General features: G+C 35.2%; 2 protein-coding genes and 1 long non-coding RNA gene across 3 annotated transcripts in view; all 3 read left to right on the top strand.

The window, feature by feature from the left end:
* LOC135128756 (Kv channel-interacting protein 1) overlaps nt 1-11,320 on the top strand; it is a 30,953-nt gene extending 19,633 nt beyond the window's left edge. The window contains exons 3-4 of the mRNA XM_064055819.1: nt 5,516-5,586; nt 8,755-11,320. Coding sequence (XP_063911889.1) covers nt 5,516-5,586; nt 8,755-9,078 — 395 coding nt within the window. The 3' untranslated portion in view covers nt 9,079-11,320. The remainder of the gene's footprint in view (nt 1-5,515; nt 5,587-8,754) is intronic.
* A 3,230-nt stretch (nt 11,321-14,550) lies between these two features.
* Nucleotides 14,551-15,100, top strand: LOC135128746 (uncharacterized). Its single transcript, XR_010280459.1, has 2 exons — nt 14,551-14,788; nt 14,847-15,100. It is a non-coding gene; the product is annotated as an uncharacterized LOC135128746 (long non-coding RNA).
* A 632-nt stretch (nt 15,101-15,732) lies between these two features.
* LOC135128745 (putative pre-mRNA-splicing factor ATP-dependent RNA helicase PRP1) lies at nt 15,733-20,262 on the top strand. Its single transcript, XM_064055805.1, has 7 exons — nt 15,733-15,933; nt 15,991-16,404; nt 17,360-18,444; nt 19,274-19,396; nt 19,501-19,691; nt 19,753-19,915; nt 20,008-20,262. Exons 1-7 carry the CDS (start codon nt 15,884-15,886, stop codon nt 20,133-20,135), a joined length of 2,154 nt encoding a protein of 717 aa, XP_063911875.1. The 5' UTR covers nt 15,733-15,883; the 3' UTR covers nt 20,136-20,262.
* Nucleotides 20,263-26,816: the final 6,554 nt, after the last annotated feature.

Genomic DNA, 26,816 nt, shown 5'->3' with positions numbered 1-26,816 from the left:
ATGAGCTGTTTAAATCCTGCTATAAATTCAACATGTGCTGCGATAGTGGTTATGTAGGGAATGGACTCTCAATAAAGTCCACACAATATGGCCTTCTGCACCGTCCACGCAGTCTCGTATTTTATTTATTTAACATTTTTTGTTGGCCGAGTCCCGAAAATCACTTTATAGAAGATAGGAAAATCACGTACAATCGCCGCCATAGAAAACTGGACCACTTTGACAGAACAAAGTTTTAGTTGTTAAGTTTTTACTGTCTGTTGCCTGTTTGTCCGGATTTTTATAAGACAAATATTCATCGACACTACCGGACCAATCGTTGTCAAATCTTGCATGTAGGTTAGGAATATCATGTAGATGATAAACACTAACCAAAATTTGTCTGCTGCTCCTCACCAGCAATGTAATGACGTCATCCAAATTTTACAATAGTAAATGTTATGTAAATTAAATAAAATAACGTACTCCTCCGTTTATAGTTTCTGAATTCGTGTAGAGTTTTTAACTTAGGCAACCAGATTTTTGGAAAAAAAAAAAATAAAAACTGAAACAACTTTTTATAATGTAATTTGAAAATTGTAAAATCGAATGCTTTGAAATCTTGCAAACGATTTAAGGTTATCGAAAGCATGGTAAATTTTTAATCCAAAATTATCCGTCTTAAGTTTTCGATATTTCGGGTTTCAGATTTTTTATTTTTTTATTTTTCAATTTCTCGATTTTCAATTTTTCGATATTTCAGTGCAGGGATTTTTCAATTTTTCGATCCTTCAAATTTTCGAAGTTTCAATTTTGCATTTTTCGATATTTCAATTTTTCGGTTAATTGATTTTTTTTATTTTCCCATTTTTCGATTTCACGACTTTTTGTTTTTCAAAACTTCAGTTTTTGAATTCTTCATTTTTTTTTAATTTTTTAATTTTTCGATATTTCAGTTTTTGGATTTTTCATTATTTCGATTTTTCTATTTTTTAGCTTTGATGTTTCAAAATTTGTAATTTTTGGATTTTTCTATTTCTCTATTTCTCGACCTTTCGAGGAATTTCAATGTTTCGATTTTCAGGTTGTCGATTTTTTGATTTTTCCATTTTTGATTTAGTTTTAGTTCAGAGTTTTTCAATTTATCAGTTTTTAACTTTTCGTCTATTTATTTCTCAATTTTTTGGATTTTTCGACTTCTTGACTTTTTGATTTCTCGATCTTTCGATGTATTTATTTCTCAATGTTTCAGTTTTCGAATTTTTCGATGTTTCGATTTTTCAATTTGTCGATTTTCCAATTTTTCTTCATTTCAGTTTTCGAATTTTCCAATTTCTAGATTTTTCAGTTTTTCGATTCTTCATTTTTGCGATTTTTCAATTTTTGCGATTATTTTTAATTTTGGATTTTAGATTTTTCGACTTTTCAATTCTTCAATTTTTTAGTTCTTCGATATTTGTGTTTTTCAATTTTTCGAATTTTTAAATTCTTGGTTTTTCAGTTTTTTATTCGATTTTTAGAATTTTTCGACTTTTCTATTTCTCCATTTTTCAGCATTTGAATTTTGGGGACTTTTCAATTTCTGCATTTTTCAGTTTTTTTGTATATCTAAATTTTTCTAGTTACTGAGGTTTCGATTACTCGATCTTTCGACTTTTCGGATTTCAATTTTTCGGTTTTTCAAATTTTCGATTTTAAAAATTTTTGATTTTTTAATTTTTCCATTTTTCAGTTTTTGATTTATCAATTTCTCGATTTATTCTAAATTAGTGAACGCCGCATACATACTAGAAGACCCATAGGCGTCGTACCGGGGCGGCGTATGGGTTTATTTTGTAACAATATATTACGGGAGTATTATTTATGTCACCGGTTTTACCGGATTTGTTGGGATGCTGGTTTGAAAAAAAATACTTTGTAAAAATTCTTTGATTTGTCAAACAAACTTTGGAAGTGTATGTGAAACCTAGGGGTCCAGTTTTCTATGGCCGTGACTGTACATGTAAATGAGGAGCACCAAATGGGTTTTAGTTAAACCATCAAAGAAATAATTGTATGACAAAATTAGAATAATAGTAGTTAGTTTCAACGACTTAAAATCGCTTTATTATTATCAACGACCTCCATACGTTCCGAGCAGACAAGTAACAACTTTTTTCTCCGAAATTAAACCAGTAATCACTACTTTCCCAAATGTATCGACTTTATGATTAACCATCTAATCTACTTGTTCGTTGTTTGACAAACACGAAAACTTTCACATGCACATTGGGCAAGATTTCGGTAGATAATTAAATAATTCATAACCACCAAAATAAGAATTTTATGTTGACTGAAAACTTTTTTTTGTTATTTGGGTAGAATTAGAAGCTTACTTTTTTACAACCGGGGTCAATAAAGAACACGTCACATAGGTACTCAAGTTCGAGTTGCCGCTTTTCGAAAGTCGTTCTGATAATCTCCTCGGATCTGAAAATCAGATATTCACTTTTTACCACTTCCTTTTTTTCTTTTTTTTATCAGCATCGTTCGTGGGAAGATTTTAAAACGTTCCGTATAATAAGCGAGTGAGCTTCGCTCATCGTTGATTAAGCTTCTGTTCTTCTTGCTATCAAGTGCTTTGCTTAGAGTCACACCCCACATACGACAAGGGCGTGTAAGTCATTTGGAGTATCTCTTCAGGCGCGAATATCCTTGTTACGACATTTAGATAATCGTGCGAAAGCTCAGTAAGCCCACAGCAGTTTGCGTTCATAAATTTTAATGCATCATTAGTATAAAAGTTTTACTCGATCTATCTATTTGGCACGCAAGCCTAATACAACATTTCCTTATAGCCGTAGCTTTTCCATTAATTTGAAAAAGCAATGAAACAAGAAGAAAACGCGAATGCCACTCCAATTCCAACCACAACGGTATAATTCAGGCGCACATAACAATTTTCTCTCACAAAAGATTTCATTGTTCTAGTATAAAATAACTATAGCGAACAGCAGATGTAGATAAGTTGATTAAAATGCAAACTACGGCCGAAACAAAACACGGCTTTTTATCGGTTCGGTTCGGTTAAAGGGTGGTGTTTTCGCGGCTGAATAGTGTTTTTGTAAATACGCTATCGAATGACTAAACGCACTTTTCATGTCGGCGCTAAATTGTAATAACCGCAAACTGGGTCATCGGAATAAATATCTAAACATCTATTTTAGATTTGCTCAGGATGTGTAAATATCCTTGCGATACAGTCACGAAAATGTCGGAACGTGTCGTCCGCTATCTTCTCCTCTGCTGATTGTTTAATGAGGCTAATGACGACGACGACGACGTAAATGATTTGGATGCTGTTAAAGCAAAATCGTTGCCGTGTGAAGAATATCTTCCAGTTCACAAACTTACCAATAATAACTTCGATGTCCTTCACACGTACACCCCTTAAGGGGACGTCTGCGCGCCAATTTTAGCACTTTAGGAAAGTCCACTCGAAGGGTCCGAGAGGCGCTGTCCCATGGTGGTAAGTTTCCGAAAATATCGAGAACGGTCCAATTGTTCTACCGATCTTTATTTCGTACTCTATGAAAATAATAATGAGTTTTACTACGTTTTGGGTACTGCTCAAGTCGATCCGATCACATCTTATTATCCTTCGGTATTAGCGATCCGTTTTGTTTTCAAACATAAACTGCTGAAAATGAGAACACACTTTTACTAATCTCAAATGTGTTCTCGTGGAATAATCGTTCCTTTTTCTTCATTTCTGTTGATTATTACATTTTATACAGTTTTCAGATTTTCGGTTCGTTGTTGTTTGATTTATTTAATATATGTAGATGAATGCAGGGGGAAGATTTTTTTTCTCAATTCTCTAGTATAATGTTACACTGCCACACTGCGTATTGGTGAAAATAATAATTTTAGTGTATGCTATTTAAAAATCGTACAACTCTTTTTTTACTTTCCGAGCGTAAGCTAAGGAGGTACTGTAATCGAGTCCATCGGGCGACTAGCTTTTATGTTTTCTCAAGGTTTCATAACGCCTAGAGTACGAAAAAATAGATCTCCCGTTTCCGTCTGTCTGTTTGTCTGCTGTCTGTCCGGTTTATGAATCCGTGTTGAATTTTTACCATATTTTTGAAAAAAAAAAAAAAATAAGTAAAAGTGTTGACAACATTTTCTAATTTAACTTTAAAACTGCCAAAGCGAATGCTCTGAAATCTTGCAAATGTTTTAAAGTTATCGTAAGGATGGTCAATTATTTATCAAAGGTCTACCAATTTTCCGATATTTCAGTTTTACGTTTTTTCAATTTTTCGATTTTTCAATATTTACATCTTTGAAATTTCTAAATTTTAGATTTTCCGGTTAGTCGATTTTTTCGATTTTTGATTGTTCCACTTTTCGATTTCTTGTTTTTTCGAGTTTTAAATTTTTCGATATTTCGATTTCTCAATTTCTCCCTTTTTCGTTTTTCATAATTTCAATTCTTTCTCCACTTTTCGATTTCTCGAGTTTCAATTTTTCTTCTACTTTTCAATTTTTCGATTCTTCAATTTCTTGATATTTAAATTTTTTGATTCCTTAAATTTTAGATTTTTTGATTTCCCCATTTCTCGTTTTATAATTTTTCAATTTTTTTTAATTTCAATTTTTGAATTTTTCAAATTTTAATTTTCGATTTTTCGATTTTGGGCTATTTAGATTTCTCGATATTTCAGCTTTTCGATTTCTCGATTTCTTGATCTTTTTTAATGTTTCGATTGCTAGATGTTTCAATTTTACAATTTTTCGATGTTTTGATTTCTCGGGTTTTCGATTTTTACAATTTTTCCATTTTTCGAATTTTCGGTTTTTCGATACGTGAATATTTTTAATTTCGATTTCTCGATTTTTCAATGTTTTCCATTTTTCGACTTTTCGATTTTTCACCTAATTTCAATAAAATAACAGGAAATGAATTTGGAATTCAGATTTTTCTACTACATTTTGCACTTTCTTTTTCACTACATAATAGTTTGAAGTGACTCTTTGTTTAATTTGTGTTTATTCAAAATTAACAGAAAACAAGAAATCGCGGAGAAATACTTACCATGACATAAATATCTCAAGTTTGTTAATTCGAAGTATAGTTTTCTGAGTGATATATTTCCTATTTTTAAAATGCAGCTCCTGAAATCGTAATATTGTTTCCCATGTGTTGTAAGATAGGACGCTCCTTAATAAAAGCGACTGTTCGCAAGGACGCCAGATCCAGAGGAGTACAGAACTTCCTGAAAATTTTCAAGATTCCTATTAGCGATTAGGGTTAGCTGACAGTTCTTTTGCAGTCTTATAATGGTCAACAAACAATGTATTTGTTAACCCTCTAGACGAAACATTAAAAATTATCGGGACAATTTTCTCAAAAATCTCGACCCCGCTCACGTCGAGCAAAGTGGGGCACGTCCGCCTGATTGAATCATGCATCGGCGAATCGTCAAAAACTATAAATTTTTCCGGTGCTCGTCTGCGCCCTTGCTAATACAGAATCGATGATGTGTTTCAGATTCCAGCCTGTATGCACACTACGTGTTCAAAGCCTTCGATGTCAACTGCAACGGAGCAATTAGTTTCAGGGTGAGTATCCGTCCTGAAAATAGCCTGAAATTGAAACAAGTACACCTAGCGAAGCCCGCAGAGTGGCGCAGTGTGCCGATCGAACGGATTCAGACGAGACATATCCTTTAACCTTATAAAACTGGATTGACCTTTCTGGTTTACAATCCGAAGAGGAGATGTGAATGTTTCACCTTTATGTAGGGCAGGATCTGACAAATGTCCCTGATTAAAATTTTAGCCAACACGAAATTAGGTAATTTGTCAGGGCGACCAGATGCGCCGCACAGGGCGGTAATCAGGGGTGAACGCTGACGGATTGATTCTCCTCTCCCGCGACCCTAATCAGCGCGCGTCACCCCATTAGGCCAAATTGGTTTCAAACGGCTAAAAATTGCCTAATACGGACCTTCTCTAAAAAATTTAAACCATCACGCTTCAAAATATTTTGGTACGTCGAGAAATTGGAGATCTAGGTGGCGATATGATGGGTACCACGTTGCATGGTCATCTGAAATAGTTCGGTTGTGACCGTGGCAGTGAGTTTAAATTAGTACAGTCAACACTTTTATCTGGTCATCTAAACACATGCACACACAAAAATCGATCCACAATTCGGTCTATTTCTTAATACGGTCGAAATTGTTCTTTTATTATTTATTTAACCGAATTGCTCGTATTACCAGTCGGATAATGAGTAAGTTATACGTTGATGTAAAGATCTTATTTACTGCGCTATTACTAATTAGGATATTATTAAGGTCCCGTTTATTGCTGGGTCCTAGTAAGTAAATTCTACGACGCAATACTTTCAATAGACAAACATAAACTTTATTCCTGCAGAGTTTTAATTTTTAATAACGGCGTGAATCGACCTGAAGTTGCGTCGTATGATCAGAAACACACTTTACACTCCCTCTTTTCTCTTTTTTAAAATTGTTTTCATTGTATGCATGTATGTAGTTTTTCTCTAATTACGTTGCCTACAGACTTAACATACAACACAAAGATTCAGTTTTTCCATTTACTTATTTTTCTTTACAAATAATTCTTTCCAAATACTTCAGTATCGACACATCAGATATCTGGGTTCATAGCGCTAATCCGGCTTTGAGGATTATTTGGGCAGCGGGATAACCGTCCGTGTCTTTTTTTTTTAATAAAAAACATTCTTTAAATTTTTTGGGTGAAATACGGTTTGCACAAACCTTTACTCAATATACTCGTAATCTGTTGTTTTAAATTTTTTTTTTAATTTTTACAAACTATATTTGGACCTTGCTTCTGAAGCCTCTAGCAATACCACTTTAAGCTAAGTTGTAGCTCTTTTTGTAGTTCAATTAAATATGTACTACAGTTTTTTTTATCAAAATTTATCCGTTTATCCTCTCCCAAAAAATGAATGACGTCATCACAAAATTTTGTCGAATGAATAAATAATGTAATAAAACAACATACCTACTCCTGCACTTGTAATAATTCAATTAAATGCTAAAGCATTTATTAGTCATATCAAAAATACGCAATTTTTTTGTGAATTTGTATGAGTAAACAGTTCACGAATTTCTACCACTTATAAAAATATAATTATATTAAAGTGAACACAACTGATTTGTCGCCTCGAAATCAAAGACCACGTTTATTGCACGATGATCCCTACCATTGTGTGCAAATTCATACCATTAGCCGATGATAAAGAAATATGAAAATCATAGTAAAGCTGTTTTTATTTGTCGCTAAAAGCACTTCCAAATGAATAGACCCATTTGTGAATGGTTGGCTCTCCATTGTTAAAGTTATTGGATTTTCAGGAAACATTAATCAAAGGCTATTATGTGGTTGAAATCGCACGAACAATTTGCAGCAACTGTGAACATTTTATTAAAATTTTCCTTATTAGATAAAACTCTTCTTACAGTCATCAGCGTTGAAATCAGGTAACATAAGGACTCATTCTCGAAATAAAATTACCAGTTGTTTTGGTCCGCACGTTTTTAGCACTTCTCTGTTAGTACATATTTTCACATTAAAAAACTGAGCAAAATAAAGCAAGTTGGAAACTCCGTATTCCTTGTTTATGAAATTGCAGGATTTATGACCTGCCTTACAATGAGCAGGTTGACTTTTTCAATTAATTTTAGCTGTCACAAACATCTTAAGAAGGTAACCTTGCGAGTTAACCTACAACCATCAGTCAATATATTTTCGCGAGGGTGCGAGCAAAATTTTCATTTACAAAACATTCGACTCGACACAAATATAAAATTGATTCCCTTGCTGCCGAAGGTCTGGGCTTCAGGAAATTAAAAATGATTCCGATCGTTTGTTATGACGGTGTTGTGGAAGTGATGACATGGGCGATAAAGGCAAATGCAGTGTTCGGAATTAATTCCATTTTGAGACGAACATTACAAAAAAACGAAAAGGCAACTATGTGCCCGAATAATATGACAAATGTTGCAGCTGAAACTGCAAGATCTATAAAGTCCTATGTACTTTACAACCCAAACTATAAACCTGAAATACGTCAACATCAAACGGAACGATGAAGTAGTCGCAACCGAGACTAAAAATGTAAATTCCGTTTAATGTATTCAGCAATGTTCTGGTGAATTTATGATTGTTTCATGGCGTGGTTCTAATCGGAATACATAACGATCTTTGACGTGCCAGCTAGGACTCAGTGAACTGTCCCTAGGGCTTTTTGAACCAGTATTGTAGGAACAAAAACAGACAGTGCTTTAGGAACAAAAAAAGATTAAAAAAAAATTAGTTTAAAGAATTTATTACTTTCCTCACACTCAGAGCGGTGATCTGATGCTTATCAGGTCATGGCGTGTCACATCAGGTCAGGTCAGGTCAGGTCAGGTTAGCTTGATTTTTCTTTTGATTTTATAGTTCCAAGTATAGAAGTACATTATTGTATAACATTTAAATCATTTGAAAATAGAGTTCTTTGAAGTGACGTCATCAAATTGTTGGTGGGGATGATTGGCCAAATTTTGGTTGGCGTTTTGCCATGTACATACATACAAAATTTGGCAACAATCGATCCAGTAGTTTCGGAGAGTAGGTATCTAATAAAAATTGATACAGACGCCAGACAGGCTTACGTTCGGGAAGTAAACTAAAACTAATGCTCTTAACACTCCCTCCAAAGAGTACATTTTTTAATCGTTTCTTCCCCAGGATCTGCTGATCACCCTGTCGACGCTCCTCCGCGGCTCGGTGTACGAACGCCTCCGATGGACCTTCAAACTGTACGACGTGAACGGTGACGGTTGCATCAGCCGCGGCGAACTGTCCGAGATCGTGGTGGCGGTGCACGAGCTGATGGGGCGGCGCGCCCACCAGGTCGAGGACGACCGCAAGGCCCGCGAGCAGATCGACCGAGTCTTCCGGAAGCTGGACCTCAACCAGGACGGCGTCATCACCATAGAGGAGTTCATGGAATCGTGCCTCAAAGACGATGTGATCACTAGGTCTCTGCAGATGTTCGACGCGGTGCTGTGATGACCGGACGCGGAGTGCGGACGTTAGCCACTTTCGCTGGACGGCATCTGCGTCCGTCGTGCTGAAACGGGCGTTTTCGACGGCCGGGCTTTGTGAGGATGGAAAGCTTCGGAGGTTTTGGATATTTGGTGGGACTTTTCATACTTCCGGGGGGTTTTGGGTTGGCCTGGGGTTGCTTCCAAGACGGCAGTCTGGACGGGAGGTTTACGCTTGATTTAAAGATATGCCTATTTTGCATGTACGTAGAGGAGCCCTCATTTTAGTAAGGTTTGGGACAACAGAACGTCGTTTGGATGCATGCGATGTTTAAAATTCCAGAACTAAATTCGTTGTACTGCTTTTTATTTACACGATTTTAACACCAAAACTTGCTTTCACTGTTTTTGAAAACCCTTCAAAAACTTTTGGTTTTAGTAACAGAAGTGTACATTTTAATTACATCTATTAAAACTAACAAATAAACAAAAATTTACACGACTACGTACCCAAAAGCACACATTTAGGTAAATCCCAGAAACCACACTCTAAATTCGATTTCCAGGTAAACAAAAAGGTCAACTGCTAGGTTATCACGAGATTTTATCTACCTGTAAACACAACTAAAGTCACGAATCATTTTATTTCTCGGAATTACACGTGATTCGTTCGGTTATAGATCTACGAGTTCTACGATTCATGGTTTTTAAGATAAAATATAATACATTTTTTATTTTCTGTACGAAATTTGATTAAGCTACAAAAATCGGAATATCCAGAAGCGTTTAATTATTCAGGCGAAAGTTGATCAAGTCTTGGAATCAGTTTCAGGCCCAACGATCATATAAATATAATTTTTGAATGTACAAGTAAAATACTGAAACGTCTGATCCAAATAACGGATTATTTTGATCACACGTGGGTACCCCAATCCCAAACATGACAGACTGGGTCTTTTGCCTACACTAAAGTGCTAAGAAACGAATTTTGTGCATGGTCTACACAAGTGTCTGAATTCTTCTCCCCAGTTTATTTATATTCTGAAGTGCCTCTTGCTTCTTTTATTCGCAAATTATGAAATTTTAAGAGGTATATGTAAATTATGACATTGTTTATTCTAACAAGGTACAACCTATTTTTGATAATAAAGATCAAATTTATTGGCTTTTGAGAAATAGTACAAAGCACTAAAATTATTTCTGTGTATGCATATACATTATCAATAAAAATTAGCATACTCGTATTTGTTAAGACTAAGGTAAATGTGGAAGTACTTCAGAATGATGTTGATTTTTAGGAGCTTGCGCACATTCAAAACGAACATCAGTGGTTGTGTTTGGTTGATTTTGGGTGTGCGCAAGCCGAAACGACTATGAAAAATGTAAAATTTACTTGTATTTACGTCAGTTTAGCTTAAGATCCTTGTTCTTCCTTAAGTGGTTACAGTGAATAGGACTTCATCGAATTATTGTCTAAAACAGAAGTGTTGGACTCAATTTTCATTTTTAATCGTGGTAGGAGTAATTAGAAGATATTTTCAGCTCTTATTATTTAGTTTAGTTGAATACGTAGAAAGTGTTAATCAAAATATACGATTATACGCTTTAGTGATATATCGTAAAATAGATGTATGATAAAAGATTTGTTTATAGCTATTATTGTACTTAACGTTCATTTCAAATACTAGTCAGCGAAGATGCAATGTCCGTAATTATTAAATAAGTTATAAATATGCAATACATGATGTGCATATCGAATACTACAATCACAAGAATCCACCATCACTACATCATTTGCCAATTAAATGAGCTTTTAAATTAATACGGTTTAATGTGGTATAATAGATTTAAGGTACTCTTTAATTCTGTATATTGATTTCTTTTTGATAAGATAATCCGCGGGGATATTATATACACAACTGAGAAAACTTTTCATGTACGTTTTTAATTATTTAAATGTAAGAATGAAGTGATGATAGGGTATAGGCAATTCGTACACGTAAAATCGGACCTAATATACTTAATGAATGTGTTATAAACCAGTAATTAATTTCAATTCGGGGCACAATTATTGAATTATTAAAACTGGAATCTGAAAAAGCGAACATCCTACATTTAAAAGTCAAAAAGGCGAAGAACGCTCATACAATTATTTGAAATTATACTGTTTCCAACAAAATCAGCAATATACACAGTACATATTTTGACTGACTAAAAACAAATTAAATTTTATGACTATTGTTATAACATTTAATTAATAAATTGTTATACGGTGTACACTTTGCTGTTTCATTACTTCGGACTGAATTTAAGTCAGGTTACCTAACAATCTTTCAACAGAGCCTGAAAACTCCCTTCAAACATTGCTCGGAGCGACAGTTACTGTCGAAATACACTTTCAAATTGAAAAATGATGTCTACTAGAAATAAAATGTATGTAGATGCACTAATAGTAGAAAGTAGATGATTCAATATGTAAGGTCCAAGGGATAAACACGGTAAGTCTTTTATTTTCCAGAAATAAACTACGTGATACATGTATAGGTAAGCCAAAAACACACGCAGCTCAAAATAATGCACAAGTCAAGGACATTTACGCAGGGGAATAACATGTTTTTGTATCTAAAATTTTCAAAATCATACACTAACCGCAATAATGTCATAAATACATATGACGCAGTCACTTTTGATGACGCTAAAAAAAAGTAAGATAAAACTAAACCTCACTAAGTACAGTGGTGTCGCGATAATCCGAATCAATGTTAATCCGAATGTTCCCCTAATCCGGATCAAATTATTTTCTCACAATGTATTTTATAATTCGGATTTATCTGAATTTAGTAATCCGAATTCACAGAATTACATATAAGTGGCTCCAGACAAAACATTATTTTTGGTGTGTACGCATTTAATAACGTCCGAGGTGCAGTCATTCCGTCTTTTAACATTAGAAATGGCATCTCGCAAACGAAAACGGCGATGCGAAAGAGACTGAGGCTGAGGAAGAACCTGAAGAAAACGAAGACTCAGAAGATGCAGTACCAAGTACCAAATCGGTAAAATTTAAAAAGGAAGATGCCATTAAAGCTCTTAATCTTGCCAAACAGTGTCCAGCAGAAAATGATGTATCGTTAAAAGATAAAATGACTCTTCAAAAATTAAAAGAAGAAGCTTATATAAACCAGCACCATGCTGTTCACCAAACAAAAATTACAATTTTATTAAAATCTAATGCAATATAATAATTTACTACGTACACTGTAATCAATAATTCTTTTTTTTTCACATTATTAACGTGTTTTTTTATACTTAGTAACTCGGATTATTTAATAATTCGGATCGGATCGGCTTTAATTGATTCGAATTATCGCGACACCACTATATATAATAGAGTGGCTATTTCTTGAATTTTCATTCCATCTTAATTTTTTATCGTTACAGTTACTTATTAGTTTGATGCCATAATGGCCATGAAGTTAATACAATTCTTAGTAGCATTTGTTCTAGTAGCCGCTTTTTTCATAAAACCTAGTGATTGTGGTATTTTCGGTTTGGGGGCTCTACCACTTTGCCTGGCAGGTTGTGAAGCTGCACGGGCCGGCTGCATCGCTGGGATAAGTATGAAATTCAAACAATTTATTTGCCTTTATTTTGATATGTTTTTTTTACAGGCATCCCATCTGGAGGAGCAGGATTTCTACCTGCTCTCGCCGCATGTAATGCCGTCTATGCAGGATGTGTTCCGCTGTGTTACGGGATCGCTGCATCACCATTCTGATCCCAAGCCTTTGGTCGTATTTAATTAAAGTCATTATGCTTGTGTCCACAATTATTATGATGTATAAGTTCGGCTCAAAATGAATGTTAAAAAAATGCTGTGTCTATTTGTCTTTTAAAGTATGGTGCCCACAAGCCATATGGAACTGTGGTTGGTTGTCCTCTGCTGTACTGTAGAGATGGGTCGTTACTGTAGGAACCGTTCCATTGTAGCGCTACCATCGAGTAGCGGGCTGTAGCGCTCCTCGCGACAAAATAACACGTTCCACTCTGCGTTAGAGATGGGTCGTTACTTTAGGAACCGTTCCATTGTAGCGCTACCATCGAGTAGCGGAGTGTAACGCTCCTCGCGACAAAAGTAACACGTTCCACTCTGCGTTCCACTTGGAACTTGAAACGATATTTGTACGGGAGTTACGGGACGGAAATTCAAGGAACGAAATCATAAAACACGTTTGTCCGGAACGTTACAAGAAACGCAAATAGTGAGGGCTTGGGAACTGAAAAAAAAAGAGAATAATCTTTCAGTCATTAAAATAATTGTGTGTTTATCAACACAAAAAAAGATATCAGGAAACGTTTATAAATAGGTATTTATTTTATAATATTTATGAAAAAAAAAAAAAGAAAAACAAAATGTATGCAACGCAGATCAAAAGTAAAGGTTTAACAATATTTAAATAAACAGATAAAATAAAAAGCAAAGCGGTTTTATCATAAACCAATCGGCAAAATCAGCAAGTGTTGTATTTTGTTTGAGGGCGGTATCAACGACGCTGCATATTCGATACTTTTTTTGTAAGAATGCGACCGTCGATATAAATGATTCATTATCAGAAAAGATATAAAAGCTTAGGTATAAAATAGTTTATAAATAAGTTTTAATTGAATACATGTATTTCAATAGGAACCGAAAAAATTTGTAAAATCTCAGTCTAGTAATAAGTAGAAGATTGGGAATTAACACAGAAAGTTGTGAAAACAAGACTATAAAAATATTTGTAGTTTTGTTTATTTTATTATTTTTTTTATTAAAATGAAAGTAGAGTGCCCGTCCTAATTGTTGTCAGTATTTATTGTGTCCAGAATGTCCGTTCGCTACATATTGTTACTTGAGATTGGAACATTTGTTCCAAGTTCCAAGCGGACAAGTGGAAGCGTCGTACTCAAACGCCACTCGTGATGAATACGTTCCAAAGTAACTAGTTACTTGGAGGCTCCAAGTAACTAGTTGTAATACCGGAGACCAAACACAATTAACAAATTCAAACAAAGGCCTCAAAAAGGTTATTTACGCTTCACGCCAGTAGTTTTTACTTTATAGAGGTTATCAATTGTCACAAAACAAAAATCGCTAAATCAAATTTTATCATTGGATTAGCGGGATTTACTTTAAGTACTTTTTTTGAGTACTTTGAACAGCTCTGTTGACTGCATTTACGGTTTAGTTGACTGGCAAAAAATCCTGTAAATTTGGCAAAGAAAATTACCGGTAAATATGCAACACTAACAGATGCTTCGGATATCACAATATCTACTAGCGTAGCAGTCCAGTAACAGTAAAATTTAGAAATAAATAAAGCAAAGTACGTATGTAATACATATAGAGTAGTCTACAGAGAAATATTCGAAGTTTTGAAACACTCCGTTGAAACAAGGTTTTCCCCGACTATTCACATGATGACGAGAAAATAAATAAGATAAAAATAGTTCACGTATATATACACTCGCTGTTTCATGAATTCTCACTCGATCGTGGTTTTTCTCGTTTCATTTTCAGACTTTTTAGTATGAGGCCTGGACAAAGGCCATGAAACAAACAAAATTCTTAGCAATATTTTTTCTAGTAGCCGCCGTTCTCATAAAACCTAGTGATTGTGGTATTTTTGGTTTGGGGGCTCTACCACTTTGTCTGGCAGGTTGTGAAGCAGCACGTGGGCTCTGCATCGCTGCGATAAGTATGACTTCTAAATCATTTATACTGTTTTAAATATTTTAATTTAATTTCTATTATAGCTGCCCCGTCTGGAGGTGCCGCATTTATAGCTGCTCTTGGTGCATGTAATGCCGTCCATACAGGATGTGTTGCAGGTTGCTACGCGTTCGCTGCATCGCCAGCGTGATCCCGGCCTGGTCGTATTTAAAGTCATTACGTCTGTTTCCACAATTATTATGATGTATTACTTCTTGAAAATGCAATCAAAATGAATGTTAAAAATGTGCTACACTAAACTGCAAGAATTTAATAAAATGTAATAATCGAAACTTAATACAGTGAAACTTTCACCTCTTGGGAGGGAACCTCCACCTCTATCGTCCAACATTACGCATCCTTATTGAGGAGATGATACATTTACTATCAATCTGGTGATAACCTAGAAGCGTTCCGGACATTCCTACGATAGTACTTAACATTTCCTTTGGGATAACCCCCAGAACCCCCATAAGCTAAAATAAAAATATGTGTGAACTGTTAAAGTACAGCCATGCTGTGCGTATCTTTCAATGGAGTTTTTTCAAAACATAAATCTGTGATGACGTCATCAATATCAATTTGAATAGGTGCAATGTAATACTAATAATGATAATAGTATTGTATACTTAATTTTTGCGAAAATGGGGTGAGCCATTCTTGATATGCTCAATAAAATACATTGCCTCAGCCATTGTTTATTTTGAGTCACCTTACATAAGCAATTGTAAAAGATATGAATGCATTGATAAGCCACAACTATAAACTCTTACTATTTTTATTTTATAGGTAGGATTGATTAGATAAAACTTTGAAATGATGTCATAATTTTTTTGGATGATGAATAATAATTAAATATTGAAGAGCTGCAACCAACAGTACATCCAGTTTTAAAGTTCGCGCGTCTTGTTGCCATGTCAATCATGTCAATAATCAGCAACAGCGCGTCCTGCATTATCGACCGTGTAAACTTGCATGGAGTCGTGCTTGTGAATAGTTTTTTCTAAACAACATTTATTTATTTCACAAAAATATCACATTGACGTCTTTAGTGCTCCATTAGGCTTAGAATTTCCCCACAATGTCGAAACGACGAATCGAAGTACTGGATCCTTTTATAAAAAAGAAACGGTAAGTCCAACACGCAGCATTAATGTCAATCACATTTTCTTATTGTTGTTATTGCAGCGAAGAACGTGGAATAAGCACGGCGGTTACTTATACGACACCACAAGTAACAAATTCTTCGATTAATCCATACACTGGCTTACCCTACACCAATAAATACCACGAATTATATCGTAAACGTATCACGCTTCCTGTTTTTGAGTATCGCAACGATTTCATGCGGCTGCTTGCCGAAAACCAGTGCATCGTGCTGGTCGGCGAAACGGGTTCGGGAAAGACCACGCAAATCCCGCAATGGTGCGTCGAGTTTTCCAGATCGGTGGGCAAAAAGGGGGTCTGTTGTACCCAGCCGAGGAGAGTAGCTGCTATGTCGGTGGCGCAGAGAGTATCAGAAGAAATGGACGTCGCCTTGGGGCAGGAAGTGGGTTATAGTATTAGATTTGAGGATTGTTCCTCAGCTAAGACTATTCTCAAGTGAGTTGCTTAAATCAGTTGTTTAAACATACAGCAGTGTCATCAAAAAATTGTTTTGAGTTAAAAAAAAAACAAATGCCAAGTGTGATTGAAAAAATTTAATGTTTATTTTATTTGATATTTCAATTTTCGTTAAAGTTGACCGATGCAGGCTTAAGGCAAGGTAAAAATTTCAGGCCAAAATTTTTTTTCTTATTCAAATAATTTTCAAAATGATATAAAAAATTTACTTTTTACTTATTTTCTGTATGTATTAAATTACTTTCACATGTCATGCATAAAAATATAGTGGTTAATCTTATTAGTGTTCTTAAATCCCAAACGCGCTTATACAATGTTAAATCTTGTATTTGTACATATGTATTGCTGTAAATATTTATATATATTGTATGCATACAGTAAAATAGTAAAGCTGAGATTGGGGGTTGAAATTTGATTGAAAGATGTCGGTACCAAATGCTGTTGTCGATGTTTTTACTTCCCTTGCAATCAAGTCCATCGGCCGAATCGCTACTTTTATGTTTTCTTTACGTTTGATAACCCATAGAATACGAAAACATAGGTTTCTCGTTCCCGTCTGTCTGCCTTCGCCCTCTCATAACAAATTAAATGCGCAAAATCAAATTTTGTAATTTTTCTAAAAAGCTGGATATGTTTTATTGTATTTCACGGGAGAGGGAAGTTCTGTCGAAATAACCTTGGACCGTTTTTTTGAGCAAACGTCTAATACCGGTTTTTTGTAATTGGGCCTCGCCCTGTTGAAAACCTAATTAATAAAGAGAATACACGAAATGAGATTTTTCAAAATTGAGAACAATCATGGGAAAGAAATTCTGACCAAGTTGTTCGTATAGAATAAAATTTGTATTTCTCTTTATCGATCACAAGTTGCAACTACCTCGTATAAATTGTGTAGTAATTTTACAACGTTCTTTGTACGTATCAACGTTTCTAGGTACATGACCGACGGTATGTTGCTCCGCGAAGGCATGAGCGACCCGATGCTGGACGCTTATCAGTGCATTTTGCTCGACGAAGCTCACGAGCGCACGCTCGCCACCGACATTCTCATGGGCGTTCTAAAAGAAGTAATTAAACAACGTTCTGATTTGAAATTAGTTATTATGTCGGCTACTTTAGACGCGGGAAAGTTCCAACAGTATTTCGACAACGCTCCGCTAATGAACGTCCCCGGGCGCACCCATCCCGTAGAAATCTTCTACACCCCAGAGCCCGAACGCGATTATCTCGAAGCCGCCATTCGAACCGTCATCCAGATCCACATGTGCGAAGAAATAGCCGGCGACATCCTCCTTTTTCTTACTGGACAAGAAGAGATCGAAGTCGCCTGCAAGAGAATCAAACGAGAAATAGATAATTTGGGGCCGGAAGTCGGGGAATTGAAATGCATTCCCTTATATTCAACACTACCGCCGAATCTCCAACAGAGGATTTTCGAAGAGCCGCCCCCAAACAAAGCAAACGGTGCGATAGGACGCAAAGTTGTAGTTTCTACCAACATAGCAGAAACGTCTCTAACTATAGACGGTGTTGTGTTTGTGATAGACCCGGGTTTCGCGAAGCAAAAGGTGTACAACCCAAGGATTCGAGTGGAGTCTTTGTTGGTGTCTCCGATCAGTAAAGCGTCTGCGCAACAGCGCGCCGGAAGAGCCGGAAGAACCAAACCGGGAAAGTGTTTCAGGCTGTACACGGAAAAGGCGTACAAAAACGAGATGCAGGATAACACGTACCCGGAAATTTTGAGATCGAATCTGGGATCTGTTGTGTTGCAGTTGAAGAAATTGGGGATTGATGATTTAGTTCATTTTGATTTTATGGATCCTCCGGCGCCAGAGACCTTGATGAGGGCGTTGGAGTTGTTGAATTATTTAGCCGCCTTGGATGACGACGGGAATCTAACGGACTTGGGAGCGGTCATGGCCGAGTTTCCGCTCGATCCGCAGCTCGCGAAAATGCTCATCGCCAGCTGCAACCACAATTGTTCGAATGAAATTTTGTCCATAACGGCGATGTTGTCAGGTATTTATTTTGATTTTTTTTTTTTTTTTGGTTTGAAGGAAAGTTCTTGATTGTTGTTATTCTCGAACTTTGACTTGACTTTCGTAAATTTCACTTTGTGATCGGAATATGAGACCTGAAATTCAAATAACTCAAAAAATTTGTAACGGGAGAAATTATTTTTCCGGGTTTACCGAAGAAAGAACATCACAATAGTTCAGAGGTGGTTCCATTATTGTAGGTGTTTAACACAAAGTAGCAATACTTAATACGGGAAGAGCTACTAGAGAGCATACATTTGTTATATACTCAAAAGTGGTGCCAAGTGAACATACATTTTATGCGTAACATAGCTTGCAGCATTATTTTTGTCTAGCCACTTGTTTATGTTAGTTTTTGCCAGAATTACCAGAGTTATAGCTACTACACTGTATCTGCCCCTTCGTTGAATGAATTCCTTTCAAAATTCTGTAAAACCTCGTACATTGAGCGTATGAATGTCGAAACTTTTTCTGAGAGGTAGAAAGAATTCAGTTCTCAGATCCCAGATTATTCATTCTGTATACTTTGTTCAACATCGATCAAGTTTCTCTTTTTCCTGCACCGCTGTTATTTGTAACTGTGCTACCTGTTTATATGGTCTGTTGCCACCACGGTTTGTGTTGTCTGGAACGACTTTTGAGCAAAACAGTGTGGTTAAAACAATTTCAAAACAGACACTGAACAGAACACCACAAATGTTCTGGTGTGTTTTGCTCGAATCGTTCTGACTGAGGTAGCTCTGTAGGAAACGCTTGAGAGCGCAACTATATTGGTTGGATACGGGCAACTGCCCTGCTCCAATGTTTAGTCCCACAGTGCTTCATCAGACCGAATGAGGCGAAGAAGGCCGCCGACGATGCCAAGATGAGGTTCGCTCATATTGACGGGGACCATTTGACGCTGCTCAATGTATACCACGCTTTTAAACAAAGTAAGTACAAAAAAAGTTTTCCCACCGCGACAGAAAATCTCATCAATTTGGACATTCCTTAATTTTAATGAAAATTATACACCACTGACAAATTTTTTCTGAAGGCATGGAAGATCCTCAATGGTGCTATGATAACTTTGTCAATTACCGTTCACTGAAATCCGCTGATAACGTCAGACAACAGTTGTCAAGAATTATGGACCGGTTTAATTTGAAGAGAACTTCGACGGATTTCACAAGCAAGGATTACTATATTAATATTAGGAAGGCGTTAGTTAACGGATTTTTCATGCAGGTAAGTTGGTACATGATGGGAGAAGAAGCACATTGGAAACTATGTGTGTATTCTATTTAAGGTGGCTCACTTGGAAAGAACCGGCCACTATCTCACCATTAAAGATAACCAAAATGTTCAACTTCACCCGTCCACATGTTTGGATCACAAACCAGAGTGGGTTATTTACAATGAGTTTGTGTTGACTACAAAGAACTACATTAGAACCGTCACGGATATTAAACGTAAGCGTTGATGCAAACCTGTTTATAACTCTTACATAGAATATCTAGATGTAGATTATGGAATCCATGTTAACATTGTCTTTTTGTTGCAGCTGACTGGCTTTTAAAAATAGCACCACAGTATTATGATTTGCAAAATTTCCCACAATGTGAAGCCAAACGTCAACTTGAAATAATTCAGAATCGAATGGATTCTAAACAATACCAACACGGATTTTAAATTATTTTTATTATTATTGTTTTATATGTAAATTAGCAAATACTTATGTTAATAATGTTTTGTGTGTATTTGCATTCATTATTATTAGACTTCATTCCACAAAAATAAACGGATCTGTTCAACGGTGTTTGTGCCTTTTATTTTAGTTTTATTTAATTATTTAAACAGAATGGACCGTTTGCTGTAGTAGAGATGGATTGTTTTAATTTCAACATGGTGAGTTATCAGAATCTGACAACGGACTGTCAGTCAGTAGCGTAACATGCACACTTCGAAGGGGGTGGTTTTTTTAATTAATTTTTTTAAATCGCAAACAACAGAAACGATGACGGACGCCTCTGATGGTGCACCCACTTTACCAAAGTCCTTTAATATTAACTAACCTTATGATTTCCCCACATTTTAAATTTGGTGCAACGAAATCCACCTATTGAATGTGGTGCTTAATTTAAAAAAAAATGTTGCCACCTTAAATTTGAGTGCTGACAAATATTACTATCTTTTTCAGTTGGTTGGTACTAACTGCTATTGAATTGACCGCCATTTTTAAAAATAAAAGTTTCTTTTTTTTTATTCAAGGTTGTAGTTGTCATTATCACAGTAGTCATTGTTATCATTAAAGTCACTAGGTTATCATTTGTTGCTAGAGACGTCTATAATATTCCTATAGGTATAAATTGTCTTTCAAGAACATGACTTTGTCAAAATTTCCAGCCTTGTAGTAGATGCTTGTAAAACCTGTTTTTTTAATTGATTCGACAGATTTTAAATAAATCAAGGCAGACGACTGTTACAATCATACCACGTGCCAAAAGGGAAAATAAACAACCTATACTTCGTTTTATGACCAAGCCAAAAAGTTTGATATATTTACCAAAATGTCCGAAAAATACTCATTCAGCCGGCACTACAGATTCCTTTCCCTCTCGATGAAAGCGCCCTCTTTTAAGGGATTGGAGAGACTTTAATAGCGAATCAACGACCATCTTATCAATTATGAGTTCTTAGTAATTCCGTTTCTGTGTTATATTGCTACGTCACTACCTTAATTAATGAAATACTAAAAATATAAATCATTATTTATAATATTTAGTAATTACTTACCTGTTAAACGGGTTCCTGTATGTGTGCAAAATAATCGATGATAGTACTGTCAACTGTCAATAGAGGCCGCCACAACATTCAATATTTGTTTTGTTTGATTTTTGTGATTCTTGTCATACTCATAACACTGATTTTTATAAATTCATTAAATATTAAGTAAATATGAAAATTCGATCAAACAGCGCATAGTAACTGCATTAAATTGATCAAGTTCCTAAAAAAGGAAAGAATTAACTGGTTGTTTTCCAAGCCACTGTTTTCGTTGTCATTATTCGAGCGTCGGTGTTATTATTCTCGCGGCTCTCTTATTCATTTAGAAAAACATGGAGACCAAACGGAAAAAGCCACCCTCGTAGAGATAAAAGCACGTTCCGAGCTCACACTAACCGATCCAACAATAAGTTCCCAGCCTGAAATCTCTCTCGTTTAAAGCCAGCGACTAACACTATTTAATAAATTACAAATCTCCTCTCGAGAGGTCGCGTGTTCTTTAACGCTTCGCGTGTCGCCAGCTTAAGCCCGCTTCCTATTGTATTCCTGCCATGATTTCATTTCAGCTGTGAAGCTCTTCAACTGCTCTTTTAAATGAGCAACAATGGCACTAACTTCAAGTGGCACTGGTGTTTTCTGTAGGTCAAATTGAAAAAAAAAAAAAAAACGTTAAATCCGTGTGAGAAACTGTTGCGCAAGGGTCAGTTTTCGGTCTTTTGATCTTCATTATTTTTATCAACGACATTAAAACTGTCGTCGTACTAATACGTGGTTTTTGTTAAGTCAAATAAAAGAATCACGATTCTCCAGGAGGTGTAGACGAAAGGTAGCACAGAAAATATTATTTAAGTGTCGGAACATAAAGCCATCTTATGTGAATGATCTCCATCACACTAATCCGGAACAAACGTAGGTGACTCAATGGGAACCGGCAGATGCGGGGACGGCAAAGCGACCGGGGGCGCAGCTCTCATATATAACTTCCTGATCACTGCCTGTAATGACGTAATTTGTAATAGATTAATACTTGGTCGGATGCTGTTGTGCACCTATACACGTCAGGGTAGTGAAAGCACGCTATTTGGGTACAGCTGGAGGTTCACATGATCTCAACATGACAAGAAGGGAAGGTGAGATAAATATGAAACATCTTCACGAACTTCGGACTTACCAGAGACCAGATATTGGAATAAATGCTGAAATTTGGCGCTGCAAAATATGAGTTTGATTCAAAGTAAAAAATAACTGTTGTGAGTTTTTTTAGCTTAACAGCTGTTGATTTTTACTTATTCAGTTCTTAATTCTTTTAATTCGTCTAGGTTGTTGAAAAAAAAGTGGTAACTGTTTTATTAGTTTAAATTTTTTTGATGCTATACCTACTTATTGCTAAGATAATATAAGATTTTGGGTTTCGTACTTGTGGTTTATTAATCCGACCTTGCGACCTTATTTGTATTTTCGGCATCTAGATCTTTAGAAAAAAATCGATCAAAAGAATTTATATAATACTTCCTTCACACCTTACTAGTGCTTGTCCGGTCATGGTCGGTCAGGTCGGGTTGGGTTAGGTCAGATCTCTTTGGATAATTTTTATCATTTTTTAATTTTTTTATAATAACATAATTAAAAAAAATCGAGACTTCGCCAACTTACATGTGCTCACTGCGCTTGCACTATCGAAGTTTATTTTTTCGGAATAATTTAGCTTCACAAGAGCGTCTATTGGATTATGTATTATAATAAAACAAACACACTTTTTATTAACAATTTAGTTTATAAATAAATCTGGAGATTTTTTATCGCAACTGAATCCAAACAAATTCGCTAAGACTCTTTCTTTAAAATTTCTGAGACTAAACTTTAGAAAAGAACGTTTAGAATGCGAGCGCAGCGAGCACGTTCAGGTTTTATTAAAAAAGTTAAGATAAAGTCATAAAATTAAAAAAAAAATGGGGTGAGTTATTCTAGCGTGGTCATAATATTTTATTGGTTTTAGATCGGATTTACTCGGCAAAATTTTAAGATCAATTTGTTGGTAGGGGGTAAAACATTTTTTAAAATTTTTCGATTTGTATTTTTTCGATTTCTCAGTTTTTCTTTTCTTCAATTTTTCGATTTGCAATTTTACTATTTTTCATTTTACAAACCTCTCGATTTTCAATTTTTCCACTTTTTAACTTTTGAAGTTTTGAATTTTTCAATTTTCCATTTCTTCAACTTTTCGATTTAACATTTTTTGAATTTTTAAAAATTCTAATTTCTCGTATTTTCAAGTTTTGAGTGCCCATTTTAATTGGACGATTTTTCAATTTTTCCTTTCTTCAATGTTTCGATATTCACTTTATGTGTTTTCTATTTTTAATTTTTCGATGTCACAGTTTTTCGAATTTCAGCATGTCGATTTGTAGTTTTCTTATTTTGCCATTTTTAGTTTTCCTATTTTACCGTTTTTAGTTTTTTCAATTTTTGGATGTTACAGTTTTTCAATTTCTACATATTTTAATTCTCCACTTTTCAATTTTTCAAATATCCATTTTTAATTGTCCGATTTTTCAATGTTTCCTTTCTTCAGTTTTTCAAAATGCATTTTTTTGAGTTTTCAATTTTAATTTTTCGATTTGCAATTTTTCGATTTTACAGTTTTTCCCAGCATCTAGATTTTTAATTTTTCGATTGTTCAATTTTCGATTTAAATATTTTTGATTTTACGTTCCTAAATTTTTCGATGTTTCAATTTTTCAGATTATCCATTTTTTAGTGTCCGATTTTTCAATATTTCTTTTGTTCAATTTTTCAAAATACGTTTTTTTTTTAATTTTCATCAATCTTTTAATTTTCAACTTTCGAACTTTTAGATTTGAAATTTTTCGATTTTTCAATTTAAAATTTTACCGTTGATTGATTTTTACTTTCTGAGCGTAAGCGAAGGAGGTATTGTAATCGAGACCGTCGGCCGAGTCTCTACTTTTACGTTTTCTCGACATTTCATGACCCCTAGAGTAAGAAGACATTGGTCTTCTTTTGTTTTTTTTTATGAACACTCTGTATATTAAAACCCAATTTTGTTTATACCACATAAAGCGTGTATCTTTATTTATGTCTCCACAAAATATTGTGACCCAGATTTTAAAAATAACCCTATAGCGATTTTTTGCTGTAGAATTTATAAAATAAATATGACTTTTTCGTCTATTTTATTGAATAATTTTTTAAATATTAATTTTAGAATATTGGTCGCATTTGATTTTTCAGAAAAAATCAATAGTTCCATTTATGAAAAAATATACCTAGTGTTCCATAAACAAAGATAAAGTTGACGTCATTTCCGGTTCTGCCGGAAGTGATAATAAAAATGTGAAGTTGCCATCACATAGATCTTTAAAAATTATACAAATTTGCTCCAAGAACTACAGGTTTATCTTTAAGAATAAAAAAAGTTACAGGGGTTGTATCCAATAAAAGAAACATCCTGTATTTGTATATAAATATTTGACAAAACCAAGTTGCGTGTTACACCTTAAAAACATAACACTCTGGATAAGTGTATATGTATAAGTGTGCTTTATTGATCCACCCATATTTTTTATTTTTCTATATAACTCATCATAAAAAACAGTTTATACAATATATTTAGCTAAGTTTAGTTTAATTTAGACCAATTTTTTGATCGCATTTGCTAGAGTCGAATTTTTCCGATAAACTAAAAATATTAGTGCCATTTCGACGTAAACGAGTGTTATGTGAAATAATAAAATGTATATGTGAGAGTTCGTATCAATAAAATTCGTGCCCATAAACGGGAAACAAGCGTTATTCTACAGCACATAAAATTTGTCTCGATTTTCCTGAAGTTCATCTTAAGCCGATGCACAACACAAGGGTTGAAGCTTTAGATATATATATTTTAAATAGACAAATTGTGTTTAGCGTATCACCACGTTCACGATAATCTTAAACTACACCTAAAATTTCTAAGTAATCGGTCTACTAGTTTCGGTACGATAAAACCACACAGACAGACAGACACACGGGCACGGGAGACCAACGTCTTTGCGTTCTAAGAGCCACGAGACTCCAAGAAAACGTATAAATTTCAGTTTTTATCTCACAAAGCAAAAAATTACAACAATAGTTAGCGGTTTGCACTTGACAAGTTAAAAAAAAATCCGAATTTATGGCACCGCAACGAATTCGTTGAACAACCGTTGTAAATAACCTTCTCCCTATTCTCCTTTTCTTACCAGTCTGCGCCTCCTCGATTTTTAGCAATTTGATTCCATTGTACGTACTACTAACAATTTTAAGGAGAAAAAAATTCAATTACTTGCTCGTTGATTTCTTGCAGACATCCCCGTCTCGTTTTCCTCCGCCTCCCGCCTAAACACAACACAGAACGTTCGCTGTGCTCTCCTGCATGTATTTTTCTATCATTTTGCTGCTAAACCGCTCAAATCGTATTCCTGAAAACGTCAGCAGGTAAGCGAGACCTCAGATACCTGCGGACATAACTGAGATTTTTGTGATTTTTAGCAAACTCAATTACTGCGGCGGTTTTTCGTGCCCGGGGCGCCCTCGTGTTTTCATAAGGTGTAGTAGACAAGCTTTCCTGCTACGATACGGTTGCACCGCTTTTTATACCTACGAGGTTTTTGCGAATCAATGCCGAAATCTAACCCAGATTGCTCGGCTAATGCGGTTGCAGGAAGTTAGATTTCGGTGCATTTTTGTCGAAAAGGATTGCACAGTCCGAACATGTCGGATTTTTATATAGATAAAACACATCGGCGTGGATTTGTCGTCTAATTGAAAACACGGGCCGGAGCTCCGGGCTTTATGAGCCTGCATTACAGGACAGAAATATTTTAAATCCGGGATGGAGGTTGTAGATAAAATGGTTTTGATGCAGCTATTTTAAAAAGTGGTGGGGGTTTTGCGAGGAGGGTTAATTATTTATTCATCGTATGGGGTCTCACGAATCGGTAAAAATTCTCATATCATATTTTCCACTGAGTTCCGTTTAACTAGAATTAGTCGTGGAGAAAGAAGCATTTATGTTCCAAAAACTAAAATTAATAACATCGGTTTAAAAATAATTATAATAATAATAAAGATCATTTAAAGACGAATAAAATTTGGCATTAACCAAATTGGTCTGAAAAAGGCTCATTCTAATTTAAAATTTTTCCTATATTACTAATCTGTGCTCTCTTAGCCTTCTAAAGTTTGTCCAGAATTATAAGAATTTGATGGACTCCCAACGTTAATTCGTTTTACAGCCCAGGCGTCAATTCTTTTTGTACAGGTAAAGAGCCTGTCAGGGGAAAGCCGATGTTTTCTGTACCTGAGTTCGCCCCGCTCTTCAGCTGTACAATAAAATTGACAACAGGGCTGTAAAACGAATTAACTTTGGGAGTACATAAAATTCTTATAATTCTAGACAAACTTTATCACGCTAGGCGAGAGACAAGTTTGAATTGGGCGCCATTTGTTGCCTTAAACCCAACCAGCAATTCTTCTTTAAATCTACCTGACGCGCTGGGACAGACGACTACCGGACGTGGGTCATAAAAACATCGTAAGCCGATA

Source organism: Zophobas morio, unplaced genomic scaffold, assembly GCF_036711695.1.
Source record: "Zophobas morio isolate AGI-343-1 ecotype UQ-CSIRO unplaced genomic scaffold, CSIRO_AGI_Zmor_V1 ptg000014l, whole genome shotgun sequence".
Classification (NCBI taxonomy): Eukaryota; Metazoa; Arthropoda; class Insecta; order Coleoptera; family Tenebrionidae; genus Zophobas; species Zophobas morio.
The sequence above is the reverse complement of the archived record's forward strand: the minus strand, read 5'-3'. Positions and strand labels throughout refer to the sequence as shown.

Excerpts from the sequence above, each read along its gene's own strand:
- LOC135128745 (XM_064055805.1), top strand. The coding sequence starts at position 15,884 with ATGTCGAAACGACGAATCGAAGTACTGGATCCTTTTATAAAAAAGAAA. Across the intron at positions 15,934-15,990 it reads CCTTTTATAAAAAAGAAACG|CGAAGAACGTGGAATAAGCA; the intron begins GTAAGTCCAACA and ends TTGTTATTGCAG. Across the intron at positions 18,445-19,273 it reads CATAACGGCGATGTTGTCAG|TCCCACAGTGCTTCATCAGA; the intron begins GTATTTATTTTG and ends TCCAATGTTTAG.